This window comes from Gopherus evgoodei, chromosome 2 (assembly GCF_007399415.2).
Source record: "Gopherus evgoodei ecotype Sinaloan lineage chromosome 2, rGopEvg1_v1.p, whole genome shotgun sequence".
NCBI classification, from domain to species: Eukaryota; Metazoa; Chordata; order Testudines; family Testudinidae; genus Gopherus; species Gopherus evgoodei.
In genome coordinates, this window is record NC_044323.1 from 152173083 (window position 1) to 152198818 (window position 25736).

Below are 25736 nucleotides of genomic sequence, written 5' to 3' on the forward strand. Positions count from 1 at the left end.
TAGGTTGACAGAGGAATTCTTCCATCAACCAAGCTACCACCTCTCAGGGAGGTAGATTAACTACCAGCCATGAGAGAACCCTTCCTGTTACTATCTACACTGAAGTACTACAGCTGCTTTGGTACTGTAGCATTTTAAGTGGAGACACAGACTTAGACAAAAGAAGCTACCATTTATGCAAAGTCTTAAAAACAAGGACAAAGAGCTTGAACTTGCTGTAGCTTAGAAGGAACGATGTGTTGGAGTTGTATTGTCTATTCTGCTGCTTCCCCTACAGTGGGGATCCCATTTTCACAAATGGGGGGACCAAGGGCCAAAACTACTGCTGAAACACAGGATCTTCCTGTGGGAGCCTTGACTTCAGTTGATCTGAGGGGACTTGTAGGCAGGTCTCCCTTCCACGCTTATTTTGCAAGGAGGACAAACCCCATTTCTCCCCTCTCCTGGTAATGTGAGGGAATCTCCCAATGGATAATTGGAGACTTACTCTTCCCAAGGACCCTCCGCTGGGTTTTGTTGTGGTGGGGGGCAGTCCTGGCTGCACTTTGGAGAGGCAGCTGATGTGAAGTGGGAGGGGCAAGTAAACACAAGCCTAGCTAAACCAGGGCAATGCACCTATGCAATTTCATCTCATTCAGAGAAAACACCTTCTGGAATTCAAAGTAAAGAAATGATTGATTTATTACATTGAAAAAGTGAGCACTGGCCAGAGAGCCATTTTTATGGTAAAGCCAGAGGGCAGGTGTGAACCTGCTGTAGTGATAAGGCTGAGTGGTTTCTTCTTACTGAGCAGCAGATTGTTGCAGTGCTTAAACTTACTGCCAACAACCCTCCTGTGAAGAAGGGAACATAAAAGACAACAGAACACAGAGGCAAAGTGACTTGTCCGAGGCCAGAGAGAAGTTCCAGTTTTGCACCTGGCCAAGTCAATGGGAGCAAAGCGAGTGGCAAAGTAGGGTTTACAACACCGTAGATCCTGCCTTCTATTTCCATGCTCAGCCCCCACTGCTTCCTTCTGAAAACTATTACTGCAGCACTCAAGCTATGACTGTTCTACAAAAAGTGTTTTGGGGTTGTTGGTTTTCAAAACAGTAGGACAACTAATGAGCTAGCCCTATCCTACTATAAAATTGTAGTAGAGATAAGACACTACTTTTGACCATGACGTAGATGAGATTAGCACTATACCTCTGCCCACATGTGGCCTCCCTTTATTTAACTCACACTAAAGACTATGTCTACACTACAGCTATGTCGGCATAACTCATGTCTCAAGGGCGTGAATAAACCACCACCCAGAGCAACATAAGTTATATCAACAAAGTGGGATAAGCTTCTCCCGCCAGCATAGTTTCTGCCACTCACAGAGGTGGGTTTTTTATGCCAATGGGAGAGCTCTCTGCCATCAGCATAGAGTATCTTCACCAGCCATGCTGCAGAACATAGCCGTGCCTTGCAGTGCTGTACATATAGATGTGGCCTAACAGCCCAGTGCCTGATCTCCAAAAGGAATTTACTATAGGACAGGGAAAGCTAAGGTGCATTTGTTATGTGCATATGTGCATAGACAAGTGCCGGGCCTTGTCTATGCACAAAAGTTGTACTGCTTTTACTATACTGTGTAGTTAAAGGCGCATAACTTGGTGGATGCAGTTACTGTCCGGAAAGGGAAATAAGCTATTCCAGCACAGAGCACCTTTATACTATTATAACTGCATCCACAGAGAGGACATACTAGTGTAACTATATTAATTAAGTCACACCCTTAACCAACATTTATATTAATACAAAATGTGTGTGTGGTAGACTAGGCCGAAGGCTACTGGAATTTCTAATTTGCTACTTGTGAATTATATCCTGCTCCTATCTTCCGATTTACATACACACATAGCCATAGTGATGAGGAATGTTGACAGTTTGCTTCTAACAAAGGTCATGTTTCGATCTAGACACGCCTTGCGTTTTAGACTAATGATTTTCTCTATGTTGGAATACAGTCAGAGAAATAAAGCTTGTTTTCTGTACTTTTCCCACATGGACAGTGTTAATATTTTCCTGTGCAGGGTCTTATACATTCTGTGCCTAAGCCCACCTCAGTTGGTCAGTAAGTTCAATGGCAATGGGATGTCACAAGGCTTCTGGAATTATTCATGTAGTGGATGGAGATCAAGTTACAGTAGCATTAAAGGCTTTGGTTAAACTCTCCCCTCATTTCCACCTATTTTGTAAGGATTGTATGAGCGGGCAGAACCCGGCCCTCTGTTACACCCACGCAATTACACTGTATGGCAACACAGACGTGAGCTTGGTAATGGGAAGCAAATTGCGTGCTCACTTAACAGAACCTTGCTCAGAGTCTAAGATTGACGGTAGCCATCGCTTCCATTTTTGCAGCAAGATGCTGGTCTCTAGCACAGATAATCCAACTGTATAGAATGGAGTCTGGAGACTCTAAAACACATCTGGTGCTGCTGTTTCTGCAAACATGGCTTCAAGAAGTCTTTCCTAAGCCTGCTGGGAGAAGTAATTCAGTCAGGCAGTTCTAGTAAAGGCATGACTGGCTCTGAGGACACAATTAGTGCACCATTGCATATTCTAAGCAATAAAAGCATATAATAGGAGGCAACTGGCATTGACTAGCCTAAGTCAATTCTAATAGCACTATCTAAAGCTATTTGAAAAAAAATAAATCTTGTGATCTATTTCTCCTCCCCTCCAACAACAAGTTGCACATGGTTTAGTCTTCACCACCACAGAGCAAGAGTAAGACTTTTCTATAGTCTCCTGAAGTGTCTCCCTGAAAGAAAAAAGAAAAGAAAAAAAAAGGAGAGAGAGAGAGAGAGGTGATTAGATGTGCAAGAAGTGTTCTCAGAAAAGGCCGTACAGTATCATTTACACCAGTCCGAGATGATTGTAGGAATTGTCCCCATGAGATTTTGTATTTCTTTGCCAACTTAAGGTTTGATAACATTTAAGGTGCATCTTTCATCCCAGAGTACTTGACACATATTGATCATGTATAAGGACACACTGCCCACCACTAAAATGCAGCCACTATTATCCTGTGCTACGACGTCCCACAACCATTTTAAGACAAAGTTAATACTTTATCCAACTGAAAATGCAAAATTGATTATAACAAAAATCAACCAAAAAGGATCAAATGAGAAACCGTTACAGTATTAAAATATGAAATCCAACTTACAGGAGTATTTGAGATACAAAAAACCTGCCCATTAACCCTTTGAGGAATCCAAGCCAATGTTTCTAAGACACCCAGTTTATAGTTATAGAAGGTCGAAAAATAAGTGTTCTCTGACCACAAGACATTGTGAGTTGGATCTGAAGCACAGCGTAGAGGATGAGTGCTGAAATCTTGCTTGGATAGCCGGTACAAAGGGGCTGGATGGTGTTATCTTAGTATTCATCACCAGACCAATCAGTCTTGCATTACTGGAAAAGTGTTAAACAATCCTAACGCAAGTCAGGATTAGAGCTGGGTCAAAATTTTAAATACAAGGCAAAAATGTTTTAAAGTTTGAATTTTGTGGGGTTTGAGATGGACCTAATTTTTCAATCTTTTTGGAAGTTTACTGTTTTTTTCCCTTATTGTGTATTTCCCACTCTTTTCTCCTCCTTCCTTTTCCATTGTCATTAAAAAAAAAAAAGGCGATTTTTTTTGCATGCCTGGTGAAAAAACAAAAATATATATCAAGAATGGACAATTACATACACTTCCCCCCCAAAAAAAAGCTGTTCAAGAATAATAGCTTCTTGTCTGAAAAGTGTGGACCAGTCACTAGTCAGAATAGAGGGACAAAGTGGCTGGTGCTGTGTGCAGCGAGACCATGGTTTCTAGGAAAGGAAAGCTTACCTGGATGAAGGAGTAGAGAGATTTCCCATACATCCTCTTGAATTCATGCCTGATATCCAACATGTCAATTTCACAGCGCGACACCATCACTCGAATGAGTGTATCGTCATCCGTCCCTAAACCCTAAAGAAAAAAGCCTTGAGCAAATATTGTGCATTATGGGTAAATCATTGTTAATGGTCAAGGTTTCATCCACAGTTTCTGGGTGGAAAATTAGCCCAAAGCATTTTGCGCTGAGTGTGACAGAGTTCCCTATTTTCAGCATATAATGGCGCAATGCCAGTTTTGTCCCTTAACAGAGGAGGAGAGGAGATCCATGATGAATATGAACCTCTTGGGTTGCTGCCCTCTCTCCTCTCCCCCTGCAGTATTAAATCCAGCTGCTATTTATTTTAGCATGCCTCTATATTTAAGTGGGGGCGGGGGGACGGAGAGAAACCACATACATACAGAAGCTATTTACCTTCATCGAACCATATAATCTTTCAGCAAAGTATGCATGCTTATTCCTTATGCATTTTACTGTGAAGAGAAAAGAACAAGGGAGATTTTCCAAATCTTTAAGTTTCAAGGTTGCAGTTACTGCTTAAAGTTCCCATCAGATCTGCATGGGATTTTAGTGGCGCATGCAGAGATCTATCTGCAGATCCATTTGCAGAATTAGGGCCAAAACATGCACATCCCTGTTAGTCCAAGAAGCTCCAAGGTATCGATTTAGAGGCCACTGGACAAGCTGTAAAATACAGCAAGGGCAATGCAAAAGAACGAGCCCCTTCAAATAAACCTAAAGTCTTGTCCATCACAGTACAGCCAATTGTTTAAAGTTTGCAATGCTCTTTGATAAGTGTCAGCACCCTTAGCACCTGGTGGCAAAGGTAAACAATGAGAGTGGAAGCAGTGGAACTTTTGCCATCTTGTTCATAGCTACTTGCCGTATTTGCAAGGAGTAAAACAGCGTGACCTGTGCTAAGAATGGAGACAGTTACTGGCCATCAACAAAGCATGTCCTCTACACATTGCTTTGTGAAGACAGTGGGCAAGAGACACTACATGGATGTCTCGCTATGCCAAGGTAAAGCAAGCCTAATACTTTAGATAAAACGCTAGTGTCTCCTGCAATGGTGAAAATGATTTTAACTCAAGGGCCACACACTTCGTTGCTTTGAAAAGCAAAGCACTTTGCACACATCACAGGCTCCTTGCATTTCATCCCTGTCCACTCTCCCATCACCCTCTATTTCAGGGACTACTTATGGATTTGAAAGTTAACCAAGCTTCAACTCCATGGCTTCTGTGCTCGAGGCTGACAGAAGCAATCCTTTCCCATTCTACACCCCAACAGTCTCTTGTGTGACTAAACAACACTAAATTTAAAACTAGAATACTCACCCACAGCTAACAAGGCATCTTCAAGGTCCCCTGACATCTCAGATTTAATGCTTTCGGTAATATCCTTCTTAGCAATCCTTCTGTATTCATCAAAGACTAGAAAAGAATACACACTAATGAAAAGTCATTGAGCAAGATTTATTGGTGCCGTCTACAAAGACTTAACCATCAAGGACCAGTTTGCCAGGTCAAGCAACTGAGTACATTGTATGCACATTTTGCCTCTCTTTTTTAAGTGGAAGACAATTGCAGTTGTCCTGGAAACCATTCAGTTTATCTTCACTTTAACCATCATCAGTTTTCTAATTGGTCAGTCAACAATTGCTGGTAACAGGGTCATGAATTACTACTTAATGGGGTCAAGCTGAGTTGTTTAACTTTCCCACTTGGTTCAACATTCAGCCACAAAGGAAGCTTTGCCATTTCACCAGCAGTATTTGCAACCAGCCAGCTCTGCAAAAGCCACTAACAAGATCATTACAGACCCTGGTTTGAGAACCGTGGATCCAGCAGAATGGTGCCCATCTTTCTTTCCTGTAGGGGGGAATGTTGGCAGAACAAGGAGTAATGGTCTCAAGTTGCAGTGGGGGAGGATTAGGTTGGATATTAGGAAAAACTTTTTCACTAGGAGGGTGATGAAGCACTGGAATGGGTTACCTAGGGAGGTGGTGGAATCTCCTTCCTTAGAGATTTTTAAGGTCAGGCTTGACAAAGCCCTGGTTGGGATGATTTAGTTGGTGTTGGTCCTGCTTTGAGCAAGGAGTTGGACTAGATGACCTTCTGAGGTCCCTTCAAACCCTGATATTCTAGAAGCAAGTTTCTTAGAATAATCAACTCCTATCCTTGGTAACTGTCGCCAAAGTCCCAATTTACTACTTCTGGTATAAAGACTGGAGTGTAGGTGATCCATACAAGTTAATTCTGGTCTCTCTAGAGTTCCTTTTAGGCTCACAAGAATAGGTTTCTGTATTAAAATACTCTGAAGTAGATACATAAGACCAGACTCCAGAGTAGACATGTGCCTTTGAGAAGAGTCCCTTTCTATTTGCCAAGAGATATACCTAAAAAAGGTGCTTTTAAAAAAAGAAAAGGGAAGAAAAAAAAGAAAAGTATGTAGAAAATTGCTGAGACTTTACCCTTTAATAAGTGATTTGTGTTTCTTGAACAGAGGATAGTCAGGAATTGTCCCTCATTTGTCCCCCATTTCTTCTCTCCGGCTTCATACAAGCACTAGAAAGAATCAAGCACATGAAATAAAGGTTATCTCAAAGGCTCAAGTAAAGCCAGAGAGCTTGGGTCTTCCAAAAAGATCATTATCCCATTTTACATATGGGGAAACTGAAGTGCAGAGACTTGTCCAAGGTCATCCAGCAGCAGAACCACGACTAGAATCCAGATTTTCTGGGTCCCAAGTCCAGTGCACTACAAACATGCCAGCTAAATGGTTGATGACTTTCACTGGCCTTTAAAAAAACAATGGATGGAAGGACCGGGGGTTCGGCAAATATCCACAACGGTGAGGCAGATTTTTCTTAAAGAGTACAAAGAGCTACAGACCTGGGCATCTTGCTGAGCAAGGCCTGCATCCACATAGTTTCCCTGGTCTCTGTTTCCCTGCAAAAACACAAGAGGGCTGTGTTAAATTCAGCTTTTCAAGGGGTTCATGAAAACAATCTAGCAAGCTTGTTGTTTGAAACAAGTTACCAAGCATATATAATGAGGATCTATTGGGAAAGCAGCTGCAATTATGTAACAGAGTGTCGCGAGAAGGATGGTGGAATATTATTTAATTTTTTTTTAATAGGGGCTGAAGACTCGACTCCATCTGATGTCATTGGGAGCCACGGGCCCTAAGAAAGCACATGGTGTGAACGCACACACACACCCCCTTGATTCCTGCCCCACTCCAGCCCGCCCCCTGAGCAGCCTGCCCTTTGGGTCAAACCAACATGATACACAGATACCAGCTGAAATGCAAGGGAGCATGGAGGCAGTCCTGCAGGAGATCAGCAAGGGAAGGCTGTGCAGCAGGAGAGGGGGAAGGATGCCTAGGAAGGGGATAAAAAGAACAACTTGCAAAGCAGAGAGCAGGAGAAGGAACCAGATGAGAGGGAGGATTAGTACTAGTATATAATACAACTCTGTCTGATCTCTTTTACACTGGTGTAACTCCACTGACTTCCATTGTGTTGCTCCTGACCTACGTAACTGTAAGAGAGAGGCGAATCAGGCATTCACGGTACTGAGTATAGAGAGACCTCATCACTAAAACAAAGTGAAGACAGTGCTACGCCAACAGGAGAACTTCTCCCGTCACCATAATTAATCTACCTCTGCAAGAGGCAGTAGCTATGTTGATGGGTGAACCCTTGTCTCACCCCCATTCAACAGAACGCTGTCTACACTGGGGGTTAGGTCGGTATAACTGTGTCGCTCAGGGGTGTGATTTTTCCAACATGAGCAATGCAGTTAGACAGCTGTCAGTTTCTTGTGGAGACCTGCCCTTAGAAGATTTGTTCAACAGCAACAAGAACCAGACTGTTTTTCTTAAACTGGACTTACTGTAGCTAGAGACACCAGCACGCGACGGAAAATGGAAGATGTATCTGAGACAATGTCCTTTTCAAGGGTAGTTCCATATTCTAGCAAGAGAGCACAGACATATGCGGAAACTTGCTTTTAACAGAGAGAAAGTACAGCACCTACATACTGTTCATCTTAGAGAAGTCTTCTACATGTCCAGCTGTGACCTAGGTGTCCGGATTATGCGTCTGTCCCTCAATTTCTGAACCTGCCTTCCTAGGAATTGCCACATTGACCCTAGATCTTATTCTTCTCTCCCTTTGCACCAGTGTAAGCAACTTCAGTGGAGTTGCTCTGGATTTAGGCCAGTGTATGTGAAATTAATCAGAGTTATACAGTTGTATGGGAGGAGAAGCCAATCTGGATCATTCTCTCTAAAATAAATCTGAGCCCGTTACACACACAGTTGCACTGGTTTAACTAAAGGTGTTTTGTTAATCCGGTGCAAACTTCTGTATGGAGACACTTATCACCTGAACTCTGGTTTATAGCTAGTTAGCTACGTAGTGAGGCAGAGTGGTCTTCCTCTGAGCCTGAAACGGAGGGACCACTACGAGCTACCATCTGTAAATACATAGACACAAGCTGAAAAAGGAGACAAACTAGTTTAAAACTTCTGTCTATACAGGGATTTGAACCAGTTTAAGTCTATTTTTAAAAGCAGTTTTGACCATTATTATTTGTATTATTGCTGCACTTAGGGGCCCTAGTGACAGGCCAGGATCCCAGTACAACTTCTGAGTGAAATCCTGACTCTTCTGATGTTAGTGAGAGTTTAGCCATTGACTTCAGTGTTGCCAGAATTTCACCCTCTGTGTGTTTAGACAAGGCTTAAGTCTCTGTCCACTGAGCATAATGATGCAGGCACACTAGATCACGATCCAGTAAAAGGCAGACAGAAAGAAGGTATCACAACACTCAGTCTCTTGCACTGACTACGATGCTTCTTAGTTTCACAAGATGTCTTTCTGGTGGTTCAGTTATTGTTTGGTTGAACTGTTAGCAGCGAGAGCTATTGGAGAAATCATGTGGGGTGGATAAGATGCTGTTCACAGGATACAGTTCACAGCCTGAGTGAGTTGTTTTTAAATCTCTGTGTGTGTGTGTGTGAGAGAGAGAGAGCAAGAGCATTTTCACAAATACCTTCTACCTCTAGATCAACATAAGTAGTGCATCCAGTATTTAATGATTAATAATACAAACTGGGAGAAACACATTTGCTGGCTGGGAAATTTAAATGTTTTTGGGGTCAAGAGGAGGTGGGAATTTCTATAGCTTCTTCTGCCAATAAATCACTAGGCAGCCTTAGGAAACAGTGATTTAAGCCTTGGTTCAGGAAAGGATCCCTAAACACACATTTTGCTTTAAGTATGTTGTCACCGTTCAGGGCAACCGCACTTGTGTTCCCACTCCATGTCCACCAAAGGCCCCAACTCTAGGCTCCCCAGTCATCAGCTCTCTAGTGCCGATATGCAGGTCTCTCTCCCTCCTGACAGGGATTTTTCCAGGCTGTACGGCTCCCTGGCTACACTGAGTTCCCCAGCAAGCCAGACTCCCTGAACAGACCTGCATCTGCACTTTGCTTTCTCCCCAAAGGCTATGAACTGTGGCAACTGCCCACAGTTCTAAGTTACCACACAGCTTTTCCTAAGCAAGCACATTTATTCTTAAGTATTCTTAAGGTGAAAGCATTAAAGACAGTAAGAGTTCCTCTGCACATGCTAAAAATCTTACCAGGTCACCCATCAGTCTTATGGGGCCTCAGTAGGCCAAATTCCTTCCAAGTTCCAATCCTTCCTAGGAAAGATTGGGGCCACCCTTAGATAGAAAGTCCTGTCTATTTGCTGGATCAGAAACAAAGTCGTGAGCAGGGGCGTGCACAAGAGGAGGTGCAAACAGGGACATGGACACCCCCCCTCTCCCCAAATAATCATCAGGGGCACAGAATTCCTCCAGTCCCAGGACCACAGTTGTATGGAGAGTGAGCTCCTTCCGGACCCAAAAGGGGTGGTTAAATTTCTGCACATGCCCCTCATCGTGAGTGAGTTTAAACTCACATTATTTATCCAAAAGTCCTTTCTTTGTCTGTTGGTCTCTGGAGAACCCAGTTCGATGCAGTATATGCAAGCATCTCCAGGTTGTGGTACCTCTCTGGAGGTGTTACAACCCAAGTGAATTTACCTATCACTGTTAGTTCCAGGAAGACAGTGGTCATCCTCCCCCATGGAATTGTACACAATCCCTGGCCCACAATGATACATAAACTTAATACAGTGAGATCTCCCAAAGAGATTACAGGACATTGCCATATCTATTACACATGTGCTTAATCAATGGAACTTAAGCACATGCCAAAGTGCTTTCCTGGATCTGGGCCATACTTGGGACCTCTTGCAAGTTCCCCTTCTTGTTCTCCCAGTACAGGTTACTCTAAATGCACTAACATCATAGCATCTCATAATTTATACTACGTACGACGATGGTAGGTCTCGTTAATGCGCTGGATTTCTTCACTGGAACGAGAAGCTAGAATTTCAATCAGGCAGCCCTCATCTGTCCCCGCACCCTAAATGTGGAACAGAGAATCAGGATGAAAGCTGCTTTCAATCTACCATCAAACAGAGGCACTGTGATGGCAACACAGGACTGAGAATCAATTCTCTTGAGTAATAGTCCAGGATCTGATGAGCACTCCCCCAGTCTGGATAAGTCACTTAGTTTCTCTGCATTCGTTTCACCACTTTTTAAATGGGGATACGTTACAGACTTCATGCAATGAGGTGATATTTGTTTGTAGAGCTGGGCGTTTCATGAAAGATTTTTTATTTTTTTTTTTAATCTCAAAAAGTTCCATTATGCAACAGGATGAAACAGAGACCTTTTGAGAGTTTTTGCAAAGAAGCAGAGGCACAGATACCCCACTCACCCCAGAACAGCCAGGGGATTAAGGCACTCACTTTTGAAGTGCGAGACCCACATTCAAGTCCCTGTTGTGTATGATTCAGACCAGAAACATCAACCTGGGTCTCTCACATCTCAGGTTATCGACTAGTTTTCTCACCAGACATTTCATCCTGGACCCAAGAAACCTTTTCATCCAAGCAGACCCTTCCCCACAAAAATATTTAGGTTTGGACAAGTCTGCATTTTCCAAACAAAAAAAGGTGTTGTTAAAAAGCTCCCATCAGCTTCAGATGTTTGTACAGTGCTTTGAAAATGCAGAGCGTTATATAAATGCTAGACTTTTGAAGGCCAAAAAGTATAACTGGGTTCAAAAAAGAACTAGATAAATTTCTGGAGGAACGGTCCATCAATGGCTATTAGCCAAGATGGTCAGGGATGACCATACTCCAGGCATCCCTAGACCGCTGGCTGCCAGAAGGTGGGCCTGGACGACAGGGGATGGATCACTTGAAATTGCCCTGTTCAGTTCATTCCCTATAAAGCATCTTTCATCAGCTGCTGTCATTAGACAGGTTACTAGGCTAGACGGACCACTGATCTGATTCAGTGTGGCCATTCTTATGTTCTTATTAGTGCATAGAACGTGTACCTCTTTCAGGGTCAAGCCCGATTTTGCAAATGGGTAGCAGGATAAAGGACTTATGAATGGCCCTTAGTGCAAAAGTAATTCATATTGCAACTTTTAACAATCTAGCTGTCTTATACCTAACACATCACCATGTTCATTTTCTTATCGCACAGTAGAACAAAATGGAAGAACATAGTCCAGAAAGTGTTTGCAGATTTAATGCACATGTTCTATTCAGCAAAAAGAACGAGGAGTACTTGTAACACCTTAGAGACTAACAAATTTATTTGAGCATAAGCTTTCGTGGGCTAAAACCCTGAATAAAGACTGGAAGTGGATGGGTCATTACACGAACTATAAACTATTTCCCCATGCTAATTCCCCCCACCCCCCCACCCACACTGTTACTAACACCTTCTTGTCAGCTGTTGGAAATGAGCCATCCTGATTATCACTACAAAAGTGATTTTCCCTCCTGCTGCTAATAGCCCACTTTAATTGATTTGTCTCATTTGAGTTAGTAAGGCAACCCACATCTTTCCATGTTCTCTGTGTGTATGTGTGTGTATATATATATATATCTTCCTACTGTATTTTCCACTGCATGCATCTGATGAAGTGGGTTTTAGCCCACGAAAGCTTATGCCCAAATAAATGTGTTAGTCTCTAAGGTGCTACAAGTACTCCTCGTTCTTTTTGCTGATACAGACGAACACGGCTACCACTCTGAAATGTTCTATTCAGGTTCTTATACAACCCTCATAAGCTTAGTAGCAGAGAGCACCTTCCAGAATTGTGCTACGTGACCTGACTAGCACCCTGTCACACATTCTTTCTTCCTCCCGTGGAAGAAGTTGCATGGGGAATGTTTAATTCATGCCATGTATTGAACTCACTGGTGTTTTTGTAACGTCAGTGAATATTTACCAACCTTCATGGCCCTCTTCAGTTCCTGCACATCATACAGTGTGATGGAAGTCATCAGTCCAATTATCACCTTCTCAAAATTCCCACTCAGCTCAGACTTCAAATCGCCAATCAAATCCTAGAAAACCAGGGAAGGGGATAAATAGTCATGAGAACAAAAAGCCTCATTCCTCTACATAGGTGCTGAAACTAGGAGTGCTGGGCATCCTGCTGCATCCCTTGGCTTGAAATGATTCCCACTATATACAGGGTTTACAGTTTGATTCAATGGCTTTCAGCACCCCCGCTATACAAATTGTTCCAGCGCCCCTGCTACTCTATACAAAACTCCTGGCTGAAGTCCAACTCTGGTAATTCTAGTACATCCTATCTAACTCCTGCTCTGCAGTCAGCTAGTCCAGTGGTTAGGGCACTAGCCTATGACTTGGGAGACCAGGTTCAATCTCTTGCTCCACCACAGATCGCATCCTCTTGGGCAGGTGGCTTAGATTTACACCTAAACTATAGGTTGAACCTAGCTATGTCGCTAAGGGTGTGAAAAATTCACACCCTCTGAGAGATGTAGCGAAGCTGACCTAAACCTAGTGGTGTCTCCACCTGGCTAACGGAAGAATTTTTCCTTGATCTAGCTACTGCCTCTCACGGGGTAGATTAAAAAAAACCCTTCCATCACTGTAGCAAGTGCCTACGCTACAGGGCTAGAGGGCACAGCTGCCGTGCCATAGCAGTTAGCACTAAATCCTTGAAAAGCATCGTTGATTTGCTTGTTAATGGATGGAGCATGAAGGGTAGGGCATAGTGTGGTGAATTACCAGGTGTGCAAGTGACTATTAAGGTGGGTCAGTAGTTCACACTGCCATGAGTTTTATTAGCAGTGGCCTCCAGTGAACAGATCTGTTTCCCTGTAAACACTTCCTTTGCAGGCACAGAAGAGCCTGCTCAACAAACAAGCAGCATGTGCTCAGAAAGTTTACACAAGATAAAAGGTAAGGCTTTAATAGCAGGTTAAGCAAGTTAAACTGATTCAGCCATTAACCCCTTGGTGCCAGGGGAGCTGGATATTCAGCAGTCATTCTCACCATGGGCATAGGCCAGAGGGTCAGAGTGCTCAGTTGGAGATCCAGAGCTTGCTGGGCATCCAGACACCAGCAGCTCACCTTGACTTCAGTTTTGGTCGTGTTAGTACTCAGCACCTCTGAAAAAATTGAACTCCAATGTCACAAAACCTCCAAAACCCTGAAAGTTGGTGGAAACTTGGTGATTTGGGCTTTAAAGTCTGATCCAAAGCCCATTAAACTCAACGAGTGTCTTTCCACAGACTTCAGTGGTCAATGGGCAAGGCATTGTATGCCTAAACATAAGTTATATGGCAGAAAAGCAGGGGCAGAACAGTCATAACTTAGTCGTTCTCACGGAACAGCTGGGTATAACTTGGATGGTCATCGTAGGATTGTTAGGTACCAGTTGTGCCAAGTGTCATAGGAAAAGTCACTTGTAACGAATCATACCCGAGATTATATTGCATCAGTGCCAGGTGGTATTAAGGACCATCCACTAGATAGCATAAAGGCAAGTGTGTAGATAGATTGCTTGACCAAATTTCTGCTACATTTTGGTAGATAATCTTAACAGATACCCTACAATTTTCTTTGGATGAGCAACTGCACTGAAGTGAACGGAGATAGCACAAAGCTCAGTGCTAAGGCCAGCAAAAGTTGTGTCTTGCTTCTCCACAACTGAATGAGGGAAGTCATTAATTTTCTATACAAAACATGTAGTCCAGGAATTGTCTAGGTCATAACCTAGAAATTCAGAGGCTACCTACCCTGCCAATAGTGGATTTATAGGTGATTAAAATTTGCTGACGTTGGGATGCGCTTCTCTTGGCCACGATATCGATGATGGCATCTTCATCGGTACCTGGGGGGAGACACCGGAAAGCCAGCCCGATTGTTAATATTATAAATAAGTATTAATTTTGAAGCAGGCAACTCAGCTGACTTGCCAGGTGTGACACAAACCGTTTTTATTCCTTCTAAAACCTGATTTTCTACGGCACTAGAGAACTAGCACTAGACCACATGTGTTGGCTACCATCTTGGCCAACATATCGGGGATTGAACCGGGGAACCTCCAAAGGAAAGAGCATATGGTGTTATAGCTTTCTCTAAAGAGACAGGGTTCCCTCGGTGGGGCTGTAACTGACTCCCATCCTCTGGGGATCGGGCACGGAGGGCACCCTATAACTTTCACTTGTCAGTGGGTTACACACTCAGAAGCTCCCCTTGTTAGGAAGGCATTTTATCATGACCTCCAGCTGTGCCACCTTGGACTGAGAGTCAGTCTGACCCCATAAACCTGGCCATCAATTGGATGGAGACCTCCAAGAAAGCAGAAGTGGGCACTGACAGTTTACAAGAGACCCCTCTTCCCACAGAGGCAGTCTTGACATAGTACCCTAATAGGGTGTTGAGAGCACCCTGTTCCAGGAGAGACAAATCACAGGCTGATTAAAGACAGTCTTGCGGTTAAAGCCAGGGCTTGGAGCTGGGTTCCGTTCCCAGCTGTGCCTCAGATTTCCTGAGTGACCTTCGAAGGAATCCCTGCATCCTTCTCTGTGCCTTAGTTCCCCCATCTGGAGAGTGGATATAATGATGCTTCCTTACTTTGCAGGAGTTTTGTGGGGATAGATTTATTATCCATGTGTGAATGAGCCACTGAGATACTATAGTGATAGACAGGTAGGCTTCAGCTGCTCTTCATGATCAAACATCCAGAAAAGAAACAAACTCCATCCCCTTCCTGTAGGATTGGAGGCAGTGCTGTCCTTTCCCAATCTGGGAATAACATTCTGCCCCTTTAAATTCCCTCTGCTCAGTATTAAATTGAAATTCCTTCCATATGGATAGTGTTCATTATTTGTGTCAAAGCTACCTTGTAGTGTTATATACTGCATAACAGCTGCCCTGTTCCACCCCAGAAGCAGCTGCATTTCATGACTGGATGAGGTGATCCCCACCTCCTGCTCGGGGGTGGGGCAGGAGTCAGTAGACAAACACGAGTTACCAAACTTTTTCTCTAGTGAACCATATGACATGCAGGATGCTAGCACTCCGAGGCGAAAGGTTAGAGTCATAAAAATAAATACAAGCTCACCAAGTCCCTTCATGGCCTTCCTTAGTTTCTGTGCATCTTCCTCAGCACTGAAGCCCAAGGCCTCCCTGATTGTGCCCCGGTTTCCAGCCTAAACATACAGAACATCAATTGTTAAAGACAGAATCAGTGAAGAACACATGAAAAATCCCAGTTATATATAGATTCTTCTGAGGGGAGACCAGTTACAAAACTGAGGAGGGGGTTTGTGTTTATATAACGTGAGAGTCTATGTAGCCGTACAGCAGGTTACATAAGAATGGCCAGACTGAGTCAGACCAATGGTCTATCTAGCCTAGTAATGTGTCTTGTGACAGTGGCTAATGCCAGATGCTTCAGAAGGAATGAACAGATCAGGGGAATTATTGAGTGATCTGTCAGCCAGTCCCATCTTTCGACAAACAGAGGCTAGGGACACCCACAGCATGGGGTTGCATCCCTGACCATCTTTGGCTAACACTCGTGGATGGACCTATCCTCAATGAACTTACCTAATTCTTTTTTTGAATCCAGCAATACTTTTGGCCTTCGCAATATCCCTTAGCAAGGAGTTCCACAGGTTGACTGTGCATTGCATGAAGAAGCACGTGCGTACTGGTTTTAAACCTGCTGCCTACTAATTTCATTGGGTGACCCCTGGTTCTTGAGTTATGTGAAGGCGTAAATAACACTTCCCTATTCACTTTCTCTATACCATTCATTGTTTTACAGACCTCTATCATACCCCACCCCCATCAGTCATCTGTTTTCCAAGCCCAACTGTCCCAGTCTTTTTACTCTCTCCTCATATGGAGGCTGTTCCATCCCCCTGATAATTTTTGTTGCCCTTCTCTGTACCTTTTCCAGTTTTAACACATCTTTTTAGAGATGAGGCAACAAGAACTGTACACAGTATTCAAGGTGTGGACCCATCACAGGTTTATATAGCAGCACTATGATATTTTCTGTTTTATTATCTACCCCTCTCCTAATGGGTCCCAACATTGTTAGCTTTTTTGACTGCAGAGACAAGCTTCCATTCTGCCCTAAGCTGTTGCCTCACCCTGCAAGAGAGACACTCCTAGGGGAGCATCTCTTTCAACTGAGGATTAAACCACATTGGCATGGGAAACACCTGGCTGCTGCCTGCACTGTACTTGTTCTGCAATTCAGTAAAGGACTCCATTCTCCTGGCCTGCCAGTCTGGCACCTTTGTTAAATCCAGTTGTGGCATATCCCTTTAGTATCAATAGTTATCCATGTCACCATGAAAGAATCAAATCCCTACAAGGCTCCTACATAGCACTTTTACAACAGTGGGCAAATACCATCATTTCCATTTTACAGATGGAGAAACAGAGGCATGGGGAGGTGCTGGAGTGACTTGATCACGTCAGAGAGATTAGAACCTGGATCTTGACACTCAATCCAGGGCCAGATCCACTGACTCACATTGCTTGCTTCTGTTCCCACTGAACAATGAGAGTCTTTCCATTAATTTCAATGCTCAATGCATAAGGCCATTAGGCCCACATCCTGAAAGGTATTTAGGCAACTCCCTCACACTCAAATAAATGGGAACAGGTGCCTAAATATCTTTGAGGGTCTGGGCCTTAATGCCTAAACTGGAGCTATTTGGCAGGAGAAGCGTAGGCATTTTCCATGAATAGCTGGATACAACTTGGATGGAAACTGTAGAATTCTGAGGAACCTGTTGTGCTTATTGTCATAGGACTAAGCGACCTCTTGATGTCTCTTCCAGCCGATAGCAAAGCTCACTGATTTTGGTGCAAGACCTGGCCGTTAGTAGATATATAGATTACTGAAGATAATCCACATTCTAGTATGAGGAAGTAGGCAGCAATGAGTCCTTCCCATTATGTCAGGCAGTGCTAGCCTTTTCTTGCTACATCATTTATCTAAGTAAATATAATTGCACTGATCAGATAAATGTAATCAATGCAGGGACTGAGTCTACCAAGCACTGCCTGGTACCTGGAAGCAAACACTCACCTTTGCCATAGTATTCAGTTAATATTTTAACGTCAAGGTACCCAAACAGATGATTATCTGCAATAAAAAAAGAGGGAGTGTTGATAAAAAGGAAGCGTCCTAGAAAATAATTGACAGAATTCACCCTCTCTGCTTCTATCCAAAGGTGACTTAAATCAATGAGGCTGGTTCTACCTGACACTGTAAAGAAATAACATAACTGCTTCATTCTTCGAGGCGAAAGGCAGTAACTGTCCACCAGCATTCTTGTTACAGTAGGTTACATTCACCTTTGAGATAACTACTAACATCCAAGTTGTACTGAACAAACAAATATTAACAGTCAAAAGCAGATTAAGAATTACAGCGATACTTATCACATTTGGATATTTATAGATATCCATGACTTCAAACATCAGACTGAACCACTCTAAACATATGTTGGTTTCTGATAAATATGAAGGGTGGGATTGCCAGAGAAACATGAAATTTCATCTGGAAGTCGGGTGCTTAACTGCGTTAGGTTTCTTTGACAATCCTACCTTTTGATACCTGTAATTTACAGTACAACCTCTTTCCTTCACCCTAATGAACTCTTTTGGACAAGGATTGCCTTTTTAGTTCTGGATTTGTACAGCACCGAACACGATGGGGTCCTGATCCATGACTAGGGCCGCTAATTGCAATACAAATAATAAATAATAATGAATGGGATATCTGCAACATAACACTCAGTTAGTATCTAGAGAACAAACTTGATTTAAACAAAAAGCATTGCGTCACAAAACATATATTCATTAATTCTGACCCGTGGGGTTTACCAGGATAGAGAGTTAGCTATGAAGCGTACTGGAGTGTATATTGCACAAATAATGAAGTCTGATCGACAGGAGAACTCACTGGAACACTGTTAGCCTAGCAATCCCTCTCAGCTAGGTTGTGTGGGAGAATCTTCATGGTTGTAAGTTAGCAAGTGGGTGGAATTCAGCCCTGTGCAGAGCACGAGCCCATGGCCTAGGTATCACTTAAACCCTGTTTGGAGGAGGTAAGTGTTGCCCTGTCTTGTTTCAGCCCTCTGCTCCAGTGGTGAATCTCACATTGTGCAAATTAACAAGGTTCTGCTCCATCACTAGAATAACTAGTTAGCTACTTCAGGTGTATGGTCCAGTAACTAGAGCGTAGACCAGGGAGTCTGGACAGATGGATTCTCATCCCTCACCTCCCACCTGCTCACTGTGTGACCTTGAACAGGTCTTTTGGGGGCAGATTATTAAAGATATTTAGGTATCTAAAGAGGTCAATGGGCATCTGTGGAATTTTCATAAATGCATAGATGCCTAACTCCCATTGGCCCTTAATTTCTCAGTGTCTCCATTTACCCATCTAGAAAATTGGATAATAATCTCAAGTGAGCTTGCAAAACCATTTGAGCTCTTCCTTTGAAAGGTACTGTAAGTAGAGCTGGGGTTTGCTGGCAATTTTGAAAAGAAAATATACTGGTGTAGGTTGACGACACACATCAATTCACAGAATCATAGAAGTTGGAAAGAGAACTCATGAGGTCATCTCGTCCGACTCCTGCTCAAAGCAGGACCAACACCAACTAATCATCCCAGCCAGGGCATTGTCGAGCCGGGCCCTAAAAACCTCTAAGAATGGAGAGTCCACCGCCTCTCTAGGTAACCCATTCCAGTGCTTCACCACCCTCCTGGTGAAATAGTGTTTTCTAATATCCAACCTAGACCTCCTCCCCTGCAACTTGAGACCATTGCTCCTTGTTCTGTTATCTGACAGCACCACTGAGAACAGCCAAGCTCCAGCCTCTTTAGAAACCCCCCTTCAGGTAGTTGGAAGGTTGCTATCAAATCCTCCTCACTCTTCTCGTCTGCAGACTAAACAAGCCCAGTTCCCTTAGCCTCTTCTCATAAGTCTTGTGCCCCAATCCCCTGATCATTTTCGTTGCCCCCTTCTGGTCTCTCTCCAATTTGTCCATATCCTTTCTGTGGCCTCACCAGTGCCAAATAGAGGGGAATAATCACTTCCCTCGATCTGCTGGCAATGCTCCAATTAATGCAGCCCAATATGCCATTAGCCTTCTTGGCAACAAGGGCACATTGCTGACTCATGTCCAGCTTCTCATTCACTGTAATCCCCAGGTCCTTTTATGCAGAACTGCTGCTTAGCCAGTCAATTTTAATTTAAACCAGTTTTTTAATTTTTACAAAATAAAATTAAAGTTGAGAAACAAAGTAGTTTCAAACCAAAAAGACTGAAGTATTTCATTTCAAAAGTGATTGAGGAGAGGAGACAGAGGGAGCAAACCAACAATTCAGCAGAATCTATACAAATTTGCAAAATGTTTTGGGTATCAGCGAATCTGAACATTTTTGCCAAAAAGTTTCAGCTGAAAATTTTTGCTCAGTTTTAACTAAATTATCCAGAGATCTGGAAAAGAAATTTTAATTTAGGATTCAGATATTTAGGTGTAGGATTTACCCTTCTGGTTTTAATTACCATCTCCTTTAAAAGGCTCAGTGTTCTACACACTTTGTCTGAGTATTTGCAGTTAGAATATATAATTCCATGAATACCCACAGCTGGAACTTGCTTTTAAAGCTTTGACAATTCCATAGACAGTTTATTTGCCATTTTTCAAGGCCCAGTTTTTATGCACGTATTTATTTCTGTTTTAATTAAGGAAGACTAAAAACTATAAATGAACACAATCAAAAGCTATAAAGAGCCTTTCCCATGCTCACTTATTCCAGCTGATGGGACGGGAAAAAGGAAAAGAGTCAAAATTTGGCCCACGCATTTTAAACAAGAACTCACATCTCGTGAACGTCAAGAGCTACTATTCTTAAGGTGAATTGTGCTTGGAGTTCAATGGAGCTACTGCAGAGACAGCAGAATTATCCCCTGGAGTCATTTCATGTGACTGTTACGAACCCAGGAGCGCTGTGAGATTATGCTGTTTCCGCAATTTTGATTCATCTGTGACTTTTGTTGGTGTTTGTGAGAAGTAAGGAGGCCCCATGTGCCGGATTATTAAGAAACACTAGATTACAAAGAGGAAAGACTAGGAGTTGAGACATAAGAACCGATATTCTCAGCTGGTGGCAGCTCCATTAAAGTCAATGCAGCTAGGCTGATTTACCCCAGTGGAGGATCTGGCCCATGTAAAGCTAGGTGAATGTTCTCTTTCTTCTTAGGTTCCATAGTTATTGCAGACATATACAGGATTGACCATGACAGCTTGAAGGAGGAGTAAACTGTGACGATTAGGCTTTAACTGGCGCATTGCATCCAGTTCTGGGCACATTTCAGGAAAGCTGTGGACAAACTGGAGAAAGTCCATTGGACAGCACCAAAATTGATTAAAGGTCAGGAAAACATGTCCTATGAGGAAAGATTGAAAAAACTGGGTTTGCTTAGTCTGCAGAAGAGAAGACTTGGGGGGCTTATGATAACAGTTTTCAGGTACGTAAAAGATTGTTACAAGGAGGACGGTGAAAAATTGTTCTCCTGAACCTGTGAGGATAGAACAAAAAGCATGGGCTTAAATTGCAGCATGGAAGATTTTGGTTAGGAAGTTTTTTCTAATGTCTGGAACAAATTGCCTAGGGACATTGTGAAATCTCCATTATTAGAGGTTTTTAAGAACAGGTTAGATAAACACTTGTCCAGAATAGTCTAGTTATTACGTAGTCCTGCCTTGAGTGCAGGGGATTGGACTAGGTGACTACTGAGGTCCCTTCCAGTCCTACACTTCTAGATTCTGTGTTGTGACATTCTCCATTTCCCTCATTCTAGACCTTCCATTCAGACAATCTTGGCATTCTCATGTTTATTAGTGTAAGTTATCTATTACTGCACCCATGTATGATCAGTTTATCGAGAGCTGGGGAGGTTACAATTTTAATTCCACATCATTAAAAAAATTCTCCCATTTTGTCTTTCTACATGAACCCAAGACCCAGAAAGGTGTCCCTGGACAATGACAAGTTGAGAGATCAATGTTTTTGGCCTCAGTTTCCCCAGAGTGTCCATTTACTTTGGGAGTCTCAGCTTCTTGGTACTCCAATTGAGACAACTTCTTTCAAGGCCTGATTTGAAAGGTACTGAATGCCCATATCTCCAATTTCAATGAGATGCAAGGGTGTCCAGCAGCTCTGAAAATTAGGCAACGAGTAGTGCCTCAAATTGGACACTCAGGAAAAAAACACCCCAAAACAACAGACACTTGAAAATGCAGGCCAGCCATTGCATACTACCTGTTGCAAAACCCTTGTTCCAGTTGGAGAATCAGTCTATGGTAGTTAGCTGAACAAAGCTGCGCAGATAACATCTCACTTCGGGTGGGGGCAGAGTTGCCTACAGTATCTTTGTAATGGCTCTTTTGGCACAGTGGAACTGTACATGAAGTTACTGTGGAAGAAGACAAGGTGGGTGTGGTAATACCTTTTATTGGACCAACTTCTGTGGAAAGATGTGTTGACAGATGAACATGAGAAGTAACTGAAAGAGTTTATGGTCTCACTTAGCTGCATTGTTAAATGAATAATTTATGTTGCATCCAGCAAAGTGCTAGACCCAAAAAATAGACAGCTCTGAAAAGCTTAGGAGAAGACAGGATGAAGGTAACAGAAGGAAGGTCATGCCGCATTCAGGTATGCTAAGTACAATTTTCCACAGCGCCTGAGTGACTTAGGGTATGTCTGCACTGCAAAAAAAATAAAAACCCGCAGGAGTGAGCCTCAGAGCCTGGGTCAACTGATTCAGGCTCCTACTATGGGGCTAAAAAGAGCAGTGAGATGTTCTCACTTGGGCTGGAGCCTGGGCTCAGAGACCCACACACCTCGCAGGGTTTCAGACTTGGGCTCCAACCTGAGCAGGAACATCTATGCTGCTATTTTTAACCCCATAGCACAAGCCTGCGTCAGCTGACCCAGGCTCTGAGATTTGCCGTCGTGAGATTTTTTTGTAATTTTTTTTTTTTTGCAGTGTACATGACCATTTAGGCTCCTAAGTGCTATTTTCAAAAGTGATATGGATACTGAGTACAATCAATTTTCAATGTAACGCATTCACTGCATTGAAAGACCATGGGAGTCAGGGCCCTAAGTGACCAAGTCACTTTTGAAAATGGGACTTGGGAGCCTATGGACAATAGCAGAGGAGGAGATGGGCTAGACTGATGATCATGCAGGACAAAAACATTCAGAGATTTTTGAATGAGGTGGAAAATAGATGAATGAAACCCAGGACAGAAGAGAATTAATTTATCCAGAGTTTCCAGAATTAAAAAAAGCCCATCTCCAAGTCCTATTGATTAAATGCACATAGACCACCCACTCAAGAAGTTACAAATGACAGACTTCACCTTACACTCTGAGGGCTTGTCTACACTGGCACTTTACAGCGCTGCAACTTTCTCGCTCAGGAGTGTGAAAAAACACACCCCTGAGCGCTGGAAGCATCAGTGCTGTAAAGTGCCAGTGTAGACAGTGAACCAGCACTGGTAGCTACACCAAAGGCAACATTTGCAGCTCTACCTAAGCCCAATCCTGTAAAATGCTTTTGTCCCTGCTTAATGCTCTACCATCATGAGCAGTCCCACTGCAGTCAAAGTGACTATTGGCTTCAGCGTTTGCAGGATTGGGTCCCTAGTGAGCCGAACCCCAGAACCTGCAATGCCAGCATAGCCCCACTTAACATGCATGCAAGAGTCCATGCAAGCAGATGCAGCTACAGGATTAGCATATAGAATTTTAAGGGGAAGTGGCTGTAGGGTGCGTGTTTCAGATCTCTGACTTTATACTGAATCACACACCCAGGCCTATGCATACACACACTTACCAGCTCCTCTGCACAGTGAAATAGACCAGAATAGCTACTGTGGGACACTCTGTTCTACTCCAGGCAAGGGGGATGAGGCAATATCTTTTATTGGATCAACTTCTGTTGGTGTAAGAGATGAGCTTCGGAGCCACACAAAGCTCTCCGTCAGATGCTCATTCCAGAATAAGAGAGTGTACACACAGGCAGTTATTCTGAAATAGTTATTGTACTTTAAATTCACACACAGCCTTATTCCAGAATAACTTCTCCATAGAGACAAGCCCTTTTAAAGGAGAAAAGTACACATCGAAACTTAGAAACCTGCATTTTACTCCTATAATTTGATTTTTCTGAATGTGTAAATCAATGAATTAGAGCAGGAACTGTGTTTGTCCTTTCCACAGCATTGTTAGGGCTTAGCCTACGGTTTGTAATAGAAACACTGAAAGTCTCAGGGATCAGCTACCTAGAAAAGCAGATGCAGGATTTGCTTGACTGCTTAAGAACATAAGAACAGCCATACTGGGTCAGACCAAAGGTCCATCCAGCCCAGTATCCTGTCTACCGACAGTGGCCAATGACAGGTGCCCCAGAGGCAGTGAACCTAACAAGTGATGCTTCTTGTCTGCCATATTCACCTCCTCAAACAGACCTGCCAAACCAGCTCTGCCACCATTAACTGCTTCCGGTTCCTATGCAATGGGCCAGTGCCCTCTCAGTTTGGATGGGGTCATTCCGGGATGATTTCATTGCCTTCAGTGGGGTGATGCCACAGTCACACTAGTGTAAGCAAGAGCAGAATCTGGCCCCCAGCTCCCCTTTCGTTCCCAGAGCTGACATCAACCAGCCCCTCCTCACACACACAACTCACTAGAAGCCGCAGCGGGTGCCCTACCTGGAGGGAGGCTGACTCCTTCCTTCTCCCCACCCACCTCCACTCCCCGCCGCCTGCCTAGCCAAACGCAAGCTGCCACCCCGCAGCCCAGGAGGGCTGGGCCATTCCCGGGACAGCAGCTGCGGGGGAGAACAAACTCTTCACCATCCTCGAGCAGGATGGGGGTGGAGGGTGTCTCTGAGTGAGGTTCCTCTTTCCCACGCGTCAGGGCCCTTGCTCCTGCCTGGCCAGCGGAGAGGGGGAGAACACCCAGGCCCCGAGCCCCCTTTGGGCTGGCAGAGCGCTTCGGGCTGTGTGCTCCCCTCCTAGCGCTTATTACAGGGCGAATGGGCCCGGATGCGCCCCCACCAATGCTGGATCGGGTCCCCAAGCCCCCAGCGCGGGGAGGACAGGGGCTAGGAGCCGCCTGGCAGCGCTGCCGTGTTTGGAAAGCGGAGTTCCCCATAGCGCTGGGGAGCCCGGACGCTGCCAGCCGCAGCAGGGGGACAGGCGGGTCCCTATTCCCAGCAAGCCTGCGGGGGACTCTGCCTGGAAAACCGGCCACTCACCCGCTGCTCCACAGGCCGTGGCGTCCGCTGCTCCCGAGTGTGGCGTGGAGGCTAATCGCGAGCCCTGCTGGGTTTGACACAAAAGGGCAGGACACGCCCTGACAGGGGTGGGGACTCATTGGATTCTAGGTCTGGAAATAACCCGTCAGTAGCTCCGCTTTCACTGGGGGGATAGCCTCTCCTGCTCCCTGGAGCCAGTCACTTCCCCGCAGGGGGATCCATTTCTCCTCTTCCTAGCTCTGGGGGTTGGGTTATCAGTAGCACTCAAGGGGAGCACCAAAGGACGGCCCCTCTCACTAAACCCAGGGCATGAACTCAGTCACAATTCAATTCACAATTAAATGGAGACTCTTACAACTGGGGTTCACCTATCTAGCCATTCCTCTCAGAGCATCTATTCCTTCCATTTACAGTATCTAGCTTAGATTCAGAACATAAGTATTGCCTTACTGTGACCAATATCCTACCTTAGGGGAGTGATCCACCCGTCTTCCCCTCCAGTTTCTGGCAGTCAGAGGTTTAGGGCAGAGCCCTAACAAGGAATTTTTGTGCCCTAGGCCAGAGCTGGCTCCAGGCTCTCTGGCGGCAGTTCAGTGGCCAGTCCCTGAGTCCCTGTTGGAGACAAGGACCAGCCGCTGTATTGCCACCGAAGAATGAATGAAGCGGTAGTGGCATATTTGGCAGCAGGTCCCTCCCTCCAGAGAGGGACTCAGGGACCCGCAGCTGAAGAAGCAGCAGCAGTAGAGGTGCTGCCGAAAGCACCACAGATCGCGGTAGAGCTGTGCCCCTCCACTTTGCGCGCCTGAGGCAAGTGCCTCACTTGCCTCGCCCTTGTTTAGGGACACCCACAAAATGGGATTACATCCTTGATCATTTGTCTAATAGCCATTGATGGACCTATCCTCCATGAATTTATCTAGTAATCCTTTTTGAACTCAGTTATACTTCTGGGCATCACAACATCACAGGGCACTGAGTTCCACAGCTTAACTGCATTTTGTGCATTCCTGTTGTTTGCATTAA

General features: G+C 44.1%; 1 protein-coding gene across 2 annotated transcripts; it reads right to left on the bottom strand.

The window, feature by feature from the left end:
* Nucleotides 1-663: 663 nt before the first annotated feature.
* On the bottom strand, nucleotides 664-24833 carry ANXA4 (annexin A4). 2 transcript variants are annotated; one of them, XM_030551952.1, is made up of 13 exons: nucleotides 24714-24833; nucleotides 17451-17507; nucleotides 15462-15549; nucleotides 14131-14225; nucleotides 12310-12423; nucleotides 10322-10412; nucleotides 7826-7905; nucleotides 6821-6877; nucleotides 6400-6493; nucleotides 5264-5359; nucleotides 4338-4396; nucleotides 3875-3997; nucleotides 664-2797 (listed from the first exon to the last, which is right to left on the bottom strand). In XM_030551952.1, the coding sequence occupies exons 2-13, from the start codon at nucleotides 17457-17459 to the stop codon at nucleotides 2738-2740; spliced, it is 966 nt and encodes a 321-aa protein (XP_030407812.1). In that variant the 5' UTR covers nucleotides 17460-17507; nucleotides 24714-24833; the 3' UTR covers nucleotides 664-2737. The 2 variants fall into 2 exon arrangements, with proteins under 2 accessions (XP_030407812.1, XP_030407813.1); XM_030551953.1 differs by lacking the exon at nucleotides 24714-24833 and adding an exon at nucleotides 21704-21795.
* Between the last annotated feature and the right edge of the window lie 903 nt (nucleotides 24834-25736).